Below are 9,283 nucleotides of genomic sequence, written 5' to 3' on the forward strand. Positions count from 1 at the left end.
TCCAACAAGCGGGATTGGCCTAGGGGAATTTTTAGTGGGGTTTTAAGAGTAATTTTAATTGACATAGGCCACAGTAAATATTTCTTTTTAATTAGGTTTTAAACTGGGTATTTTTATTGTTGTATCTGTTTTATAAGGCTGTCAGCCGCCCTGAGTCCGTAAGGAGAAGGGCGGGATACAAATTAAATAAATAAATAAAATAAATAAATAAATAAAAGTATACTCCTTATAAATTGACGGATAGAATCCCGAATCTCTTAAGAAAACAGCAACACTTCAGTTACATTTCATCACATTATTTTGCATAGATATCATATGCTGTATGCCATGTTTGACTTTAATAAGCTTGCCTTTTAGTGGTCCAAATATTGTCTTGAAAATGAAATATTCAGAAAAACACATGGGAAAGTACACCAGCAGTAAAGGCTGATATATCTATACCATAGGACATAGTTTTGAGAATTCTGTTATCTGTTACTATATTTATATATTGTAATGTCTGTCACTGATCTTATACCATTCCTAACGGTTTTAGGGTAGGACAAGATCTGTTAGATAGTACAAATTTCATACAATCGAATAGAGAAGAAAAAAATGCAATATATATATATATATATAAATCATACCTCTGTATATGAGCTTAGATGCCAAGTTCATAATACTAGCTTGAAATTTAAAATCACCAAGTCCAATAGCTATAAGAACTTTGCACGTCGCTAGGTAAGTCTTCACACAAAAAACAGAAAACAGAGATGATTTACATTTATAAACCAAAAAAAAAACTTACTACTTTTTGTATACTCCTAAAATGGAACAGCTAAGATTAGGTCATTTTTCAGATGATTTATTAAGAAACAAAAGTTACTAGTTCTCAATAAAGTAGAAAATACTAAAAGTAGTTTGAATGCTTTCATCCAATTTATTTTTAGAATTCCCCGAGTTTCTTAATGTCATACAAGCCCTGGTGAAGGAAAAACAGTATGAATTTTGCAGAGGAAAAAATTTAGTGCGGGTTTTTTGGTATGTCTGTAAATGTATGGATGAAGGTGACCATGTAGATATTGCTTAAGAGGGTTTTCAAATACTTCTTATAAAGTTTCTCATCAAAAGCTTTTGGGCTAACCTAGAGACCATGGGATAGGAGGATCTCTCATTTTATGGATTGCTACCTGGTTAAAATGCAAAAAATAAAGAATAGGAACAAAATAGGAATTTTTCTCAGTGAAGTTAAATAAGGATCTGAGAGAACAAATTCTTAACTTGATCCTAAACAGTCCTAAAAGATCTTGATTTTTAAGTTCATGAACATTGCAACTCCATCAGAGCCTGCAAATGACACCACACTATTCGAAGTGGTGAAAAACAAAGGGAGTCAGAAAACCTCCATAAGATTCTCTTTTAAATGGATGAAGAGTCAACCAAACAGCAAATACGGTTCAATTGAATTAAACATAAAAATATGTACATGGGAGAAAAGACTCTAATTACCCATTTACACAAATGGGGTCTGACGAGTCATAGTGAAGATGTCAATTGAATACAGAAACAGTTCTCGAGTTACAACCATAATGGACTATGCCCATTAGTCAAAAGTCAATATGGTGGTAAAATGGGTCAACACATGACTGAACCTATATTATGACATCTTTTTGCAGCAGTCATTAGATGAATGCGACGGTTGTAAAAATGAACTCTCTGGTCGTTGAGCAAATGCTATCATTATTAAACCAGTGGTTCACTGTAGGTGCGGTTTCATCAAAAAAACAGAAGTAACAGCCATAAAATGCAGTCACATGACTGTGGGACACGGCGTTCATATTGATGAGTGCCCAAAGTGCAATCATGTGACCATGCCCCCCCCCAACTATTGAAATTTCAGATGTGGGTTGAACATCGACTTTTTTGGCCCTGTAGTAACTTTGACTAGTTGCTAAATGACTGGCTGTTAAGTGGAGGGCTACCTGTATAGGAGCCAGGAAATCTGAAGGGACTGAAAATAAATACATCAACAATGTAATTTCTTTATACAAATTTGTGGTACATCAACCCCGAGAGCAATGTGAAGAGTTCTAGTTGTCGTGTTTGAGAAAAGGATTTAAAAGAGCTGGAATGTCAAACCAGAGCAACCAAAACGATCTATACAAAGAAAGAACGAAAGCTTAGAAATCATTAGTTTGAAAAAAAGCAAACCGGGAGGGAACATTATCAAGCTATCTAAAATCAATCCTGACAAATGATTTTGTAAGCTGCAGGAAGTTTGAAACCAGCTTTCCACAGGCACGCATCCCATGTGGCCACATACAGAGAACACAATGTTATCACATTCAATATATGTGCCAGTCACAATTGCCCTGCCTGATTGATTTGACAGGATTGTTAAAGAATGAAATGAAAGGAGGGAGAAGTGAACAGGGTTGAATTCCTGGAAGAAAACTGTAATATAAATATAATGAATAAAATAAAACACTGTGTTTCTGATCTAAATTCTAGGTTGCCTCTAAACTGGGAAAACAAACTATGTTTCGGGTAACTCTAAACTCAATGCAGTTTAGGATGGGGGTGATGTCTAAACTGAGTCAGATAGATTACTCACAATTAGAGCCAGCTTGTCTAGCTCGGTGCAACTTATCTCACAGGATTGTTGTTGTGGGGGGAGGGGAATAGGAAGAAGTATTATGTAAGTTCATGCCTTGGGTTACTTATAAAGTAATAAAGGCAGGATGAAAATGTAATAATATATCACCATATATAACAGACATGTCAAACACAAGGCCCGGGGGCCGGATGCGACCCGCAAAGTGGTTTCATGTGGTGCGCGAAGCCACCCTGGAAACAGTGAGGGAACGGACTCCTCTGCCTTGGCCCTGGCCCAGGCCGGCCGGGAGCCAATGTACAATTTTGTGGTGGCCATCTATGCTGAAACACATTCAGTCTTAGCTCCACAAGGCCTTTTAGAAACAGAGAGGAACCAGCCCCTCCCGCATCGGCCCTGCCCCCTGGGTCATGCTGGGGAGGTGTCACCCTTTGTGAAGAATGAAGAAATGGACCATGCCTTGGCGCTTGCCCCAGTCTCACCCCCTTCTGCCAGAGACCCTCAGATCTGTCCCATTCCTGCCCAGGCCCCCACAGGAACGCTTGACGCAAACGATGTAGAGCTGGCCACGCCCACCCAGTAGGCCACACCCACTCCATCCACACCCACCCAGTAGGCCGCACCCACCCTGGCCACACCCACCCGGCCCTCCGAGGGCAACCGCAATGCTGATGCGGCCCTCAATGAAATTGAGTTTGACACCCCTGATATATAAGGAGCATGCTAAACAGGGAACAAATACACCCACAAACAGAATACCTTAATCACCACTTTACAGATTTCACTGGATGGCTTCAAATAACCCTCTTTGTCCTCTAACAAAAAATGAGGCAGAATGCTGTTTTCTATCCAGGCCCCCGTCCTCTCCAAAGCTGACAGATAATCCTGTTCTTCAGAGACAAACTGTTAAAAGAAAGAAACATATCCAGCTACAATGGAATTGCAGGATTCAAGATTCATTCTACTCAAATGGAAAGCAGGTCTTTGACTTACAATACCTTATATAAAAGATGTATATTTAATCTGCAGTAGAGGCTGAAGGCTCTCACTGCTGTTGCTTCATATAAGCCACAATATGCCGGGCTGCACCCTTGAATATAAGTATCTAGGGCATCCTGCAAAGAAGAAATATTAATGTTTAATATTAAATTAATTTATATGTAGTTAAATATTTAAACTCTTTTTTAACAAAACCACACAATAGATATGTGATTTGAAATATTGGTATCCTTCCTGTTTCGTTCAAATTTGTAAATGTTTCATTTAGTTCAGAATGTTTTATATTGTCTTTTGAAACAGAAATGTCCAATATTTCAATACTTAAAAGTATATAGGGCTGGAATCACATTTGATGGGAGTTGATTTTAATTTTTGATTTTGTACCCACAATAAACAGTAAAAAATGACAATAAAGGTTATCTATCTATTTTGATTTTAACTGCAGTGACCTCAGTATTATGCTTTATATTCTCTAGTTCCCAAATTGCAGTAGAGCTTGACTGTTTTTATAAGCAGCAGGGTGGCTGCACATTTAAATAAACTGGACATTAGCTGCACAGACTACTTTTCTTCCAACAATTGATTTTGTAGGACGTAGCCAGTTCAGTGGCATTGATGCAAATGGCCAATGCACTGGGTTTGCTTTTGAAATGAAGGATTCTGTTCCTTTCCCAAATCCTTGTGCCTCTACATTTTTAAAAAGAGGGGAATGAAGATAATGCCTGAGCCCCATCCAAGAGGGGAAGTGTTCTGCCCATGCAGAGTTTTTCTGTATCTTTCAGTATCATCCGTTTGGCATGTCTATCCACAGCAACTTTATTGTCATCCTAGCAGAAAACAAATTTCACACCACAGACTTGGATATAAATATCCAATCCAATATCCAATCAGTTCAATGTTCAGTAAACAAGCCAATATTAATGCAATGTGGAGTTCTAAGAGAAGCTCATTTTAAAATAGCAATGAAGAAATGTGGATCTTATTTTGAGGTTATTCTCATGGCAGCACATTCCAGTCCCTGCATAAAGACAGGCACTATACCGGAGCCAGCAGTATACAAGTGCGCATAGATATGAGATATCCTTTGGGATCTCTACTCTACAGGGCCAGGTAATGTTATCTAAATCAGAATTGCCCCATATTGACATACATACTAGGCACAGGTAGACAGCTCTTTTTATGAAGAACAGTTCCCCTGAGTCAATTGACTGTTTGCTACATTTGTTGGAAGAAACTGCTTAAAACTTTATTAAGCATTTATGGGATGAATACAGATCACCCTCAACTTACAATCATTTGTTTAGGGACAGTTATAAAGGCATAAAGTTATAAAGGCACTGAAAAAAGTGACTTGTGAATGGTCCTCACACTTACAACCATCATAGGTCCCAACAGTCATGTGATCAAATTTGGGGTGCCCGGCAATCAGCAGGTATTTACAATAGTGGCAGCATCCCTGAGCCATGCTTTACCACTTGCAGCCTAGACAGCTTCTGACAAAGTCAATGGAGACAGCCAGATTCACTTAGTGACCACGTGATTTACTTAACGACTGCAGTGATTCACTTAACAGCCATGGCAAAAAAAAGATTGTTAAGACTCACTTAACAGCCACCTTGTTTAGCAATGGAAATTCTGGGCTCAATTCTGGTCATAAGCCGAGGACTACCTATAAAGGACATGCAGGAAGAAATCAATTGCACCTAAAGAAAGCATTATTAGAAGTATTCATTAGATCCGATTATATAATAATGATGGAGCTGACCTTTCCACATTCAAGAACTTTCAGAAGCTGGTTCAGTTTCTCTCTGGAGAGGGACAAAAGGCAGTTTTGGTTCATATAATGAGTCAATAAATATTCTAAATAATCAAGGGCCAATTCCGGTTTGTGCTCATCCATTTCTTGAATTTGTACTTGCTGTTGAGTCATATTAGTCTAAGAACAAGGAATAATGTCCTTTTATTGGTAGGCATGAAACAGAGAACAATAAAACCAATCAACTTCAGAAGCTGAACAAATCTATATAGCAAACCTTTCTCTTCCTTGGCTCAACTGTTATCCAATCACAGATTAATGTAAGGATATGTCCTAATTTGCCCCAGCGAGACAGACAGTCAAGTAGGGTAGAATATTTCATTTCAGCCGCACCATTTTTCATGTTCTTCAGCTCTGAAATCACATCATAACTAGCGACAAGTATAGAAAAGATTAGATTAGATCAAAGAGAAAAATATATCTAAAAAAAAAATCTTTCCACTCTTTCAGCTATAGAACTTCTGTTTTCACTAATCCAACCTATAGAACACTCTTTTCAAAGAAAAGCTTTCGATCTACATTTTCAGCTTTACAAAATAATAAGCCGTACCTGAATGTAGGAATAGCAGTAGGTGGGATGAAAGATGCCAGAATAATTATTGGAGACACACAACGATAATCCTGTGAGAAGTACACAGACAAAAAAAACCCCACTAGAAATCTTTGTTAAGCAGAAGAATTGAGAATACGTCAAATGGTATCCCTGTATTTAAAGCATAACAATAAGCTTTCAGAAGGTAAATCAGCAAGTGTGAGCCTGACACTTATTAAAGCATCTTCTTATACAGAAGCACTTACCCACTAATTTGGGCTGTCTAGACTGTGTCACAAACATAAACTAACAACCCTATTGGAAGTTACATTCAGTTTGGATGAAAATGTTCACAGCTGGATAATTGCTCCTGAAGGCATTTTCATAAAATTGTAGTTATGTGTAAAAAAAGAGCCTACTGATTTTAGCTCCATTAATAATAAAAGCTCTAGGCTGAAACATTACTTATTCTTAAATTAGAATAAGATTGATCAAATGTAGATGAAGATTGCAATTACCTTATCAAATAAGATGCATCTACAATGAGGTATGATAAGAAAAGTGATTTCATAGAACACTGAATTTTTTTCCTAATTCCTGCCCACTGATCAAGAACTTCCCATCTTTTTCCCAGGCTCAAAACTTTGCTTCTCCCCACCCCAATCCCTAATTTGGGCCTAGTCAGAGATTAAGGTTGTGCTAGAAAATCTACAATTCTTATAGTTTAATCCCTTTCGTGGATGACATAAAGCCTTTGCAATGCAAGCCATTATATTGGCAATGTGCAGCTAAGTTAAATTCATGTGTTTAATGACAATGTATGGATTGCTCCAGCTCATGGTAACAAACATTGTGGGATCTGAAACTAGTACAGTAATGTTATTTGATGGTTTGTTCTCAACTGTCAACTGCAGTTGGATAATAGTCATGCAAGGAACAAATTATATCAATTTTATCTGACATTTACCTTAAATATTTTTAAATATTCTGGTAGCACAGAAGCAAATTTTTCAATAATATGATTTTTTGCTTCTTCATTGCAATCAAGTGGTTTCTGAATACTCCTCCAGAGAATTACAATAACTTCAAGCAAGCCAGCCATGGAAGGTATGTCATCAACTGAAAGTACTTTATCTGTTACCTGAAATGTAAAATAGATTATAATTAGAGAAAACTGTTATTCTTAAATAATATGTCTCAAATTAAAGGTTACTTGAAAAATGGAATCATAACTAATATGTGTGTTAAGAAGACTTGAATTACTGACTTCCGGTGGCATGGCCACGCCGATGGAGGCTTTTTCTTAGCCTCCCGCCCGGGACTGCGTCAAAGTCCGCTCAAACAGCGCTCATCAGCTGTTTGGCGGCTCGGAGCTTTCTCTCCGGGAGGAGAGAAAGCGAGTTCGTCTGGATAGGAGTTGAGTTCCCTAGCTCCCCCAGGAGTGATCCTGGGGGAATGAAGGTGTTGAACTCCTCCGGAGTCCAGATTCTTCTCCACAGCTCGGAGTGACTTCGTCCTTCGGAGCAAAGCCAGACGTTGCCGCCACTGCTGCTTATCATAGAAACTTCACATCGTGAGTAAATTTATAAGCAGACAGAACCGATCAGGAGACTTGGATTCTAGCTGAATTAAGACTTTAACTCAGAGAATATACAGGCATCTTCTTTATTTGTTATAAATCAAAGTGAGAAGAAAATGGCTGCGGACGTGCTGTTTCTTTGTATCATAAGGAAAACTTTCACTCTTCTTCCGGTTGTGGATTGATGCATCATAAAGGTTTTTTTTTTAAAGTTTATTGAAAGTTCAGATTCTGCTGTTTTGTGTCTTAAATTATATATAATTATATTTAGAAGAATTTTACAGAATGGCTTCTAAACGTATTGGAGCTTCTGCTTTGCCTAAAACAGCTATTTCTTCTCCAGTTGTGCAAATTCCACAACAGAAACCTAAATCTCTGCCACCTTCGCCTCCCCCGTCTATTACACTTAAAGATTTACAAGATGCTTTAGCACAAGCTTCATTGCAGACAGTAAAACAAGTCAGGATGGAAACGGAGGAGCTTCTTGATAAGAAAAATGAGGAACTTTGTGAGAACATATCACATATTTTTCATGATTTGGCGGTTCATGTAGATCGCATAGAGGGACGGGTGGATGAATTAGCGGAGAAAATGGAAGGAGCGGAGGACAGACTTGAGAAAGTAGAAGAAGGTGTGGAAACTGTTCAGAATGACATTATAATGTCACAATATAGAGAAATGGAGTTTGCCTTGAGGATTAGAGAATTAAAAGAAGACTTACAAGAGAAATTGAGAGAGGAAATAGCTGCAGCTCTGGCTTTAGTTTTGGAGTGCAATCCCGAAGTAATTTTTGGAGAAATTGAAAAAGCTTATAGAGTAAATTCCTGGGTTGCGCGCCAAAGAAAACTACCGAGAGATGTTGTTGTCTATTTTTCTACAAGAGTACGTCGCAATGAAATTATACAGGCTTTCTACCAGCAGAGATTTCAGATTGCTGCTCAAGATATTATTCTTTTAAAAGAAATACCTCCTAAAATTTTAAGAAAAAGGAAGGACTTTGCTTTTTTGGCTCAGGAGTTAAAGAAGCGGCAAATGCCTTTTAGATGGGATATTCCTGTTGGAATTGTGGTAAGTTATGCGGGGACACGTTATAAATTGAACACGATTCAAAAAGCCAAAGATTTTTACTTATCGGTCCTGAAGGCTGACTTACCACCATCACCCCGACTTAAAGCAAAGGAAGATTGGACTGAACAACTATTTGTTGAATTGCCTGAAGCTATGTTGCAGGAGGCTCTCAAGTGAAAAAAGATCCAAAGGAACATAAACGTAAAGAGAAAGAGCAACAAAAAGAACTTATATCTATAACATACTCGCCTACCTCGGAGCCTGTGGGAGGGGCAAGGCCAAAGAGATCTGTGATGATAGATTTACAAGGAATGCTCCATAAGCTTCACAAGCCAAAGGATGGTTAAGTTGATGACGTTGAATGTGAATGGTTTGAACTCACCACAAAAAAGGAAGAAAATATTTTACTATTTGAAACAACATAAAAATGATATTATATGTTTGCAGGAAACCCACATTACTTTGAAAGATCAAAAGTATTTGATTAATTCTAAATTGGGACTTCATTTTACTTCTCCAGCTCTGAAGAAAAAAGCAGGTGTGGTTTTGTATGTTAAGAAAGAATTTCTGCCAAAACTAATAGACTTTGATTCAGAAGGAAGATTTGTACTTATTGAATTGTTATTGAATGGAAAGAAATGTCTCATTGTTGGCTTATATGCACCAAATCAGCAACAGCAGCAAAAACAATTTTAC

The 9,283-nt window shown here is 37.8% G+C and overlaps 1 protein-coding gene across 1 annotated transcript in view; it reads right to left on the reverse strand.

The window, feature by feature from the left end:
- The window catches only part of NCAPG2 (non-SMC condensin II complex subunit G2), a 45,903-nt gene that overhangs the window by 15,969 nt on the left and 20,651 nt on the right, over positions 1–9,283 (reverse strand). Inside the window, exons 15-21 of the mRNA XM_015811483.1 lie at positions 6,908–7,081; positions 5,959–6,029; positions 5,626–5,779; positions 5,358–5,528; positions 3,592–3,708; positions 3,353–3,496; positions 627–726 (exon numbers count right to left, since the gene is read on the reverse strand). Of these exons, the coding sequence (XP_015666969.1) occupies positions 627–726; positions 3,353–3,496; positions 3,592–3,708; positions 5,358–5,528; positions 5,626–5,779; positions 5,959–6,029; positions 6,908–7,081 (931 nt within the window). The remainder of the gene's footprint in view (positions 1–626; positions 727–3,352; positions 3,497–3,591; positions 3,709–5,357; positions 5,529–5,625; positions 5,780–5,958; positions 6,030–6,907; positions 7,082–9,283) is intronic.

This window comes from Protobothrops mucrosquamatus, unplaced genomic scaffold (genome assembly GCF_001527695.2).
Source record: "Protobothrops mucrosquamatus isolate PMUCROS unplaced genomic scaffold, P.Mucros_1.0 scaffold42, whole genome shotgun sequence".
Taxonomy (NCBI): Eukaryota; Metazoa; Chordata; class Lepidosauria; order Squamata; family Viperidae; genus Protobothrops; species Protobothrops mucrosquamatus.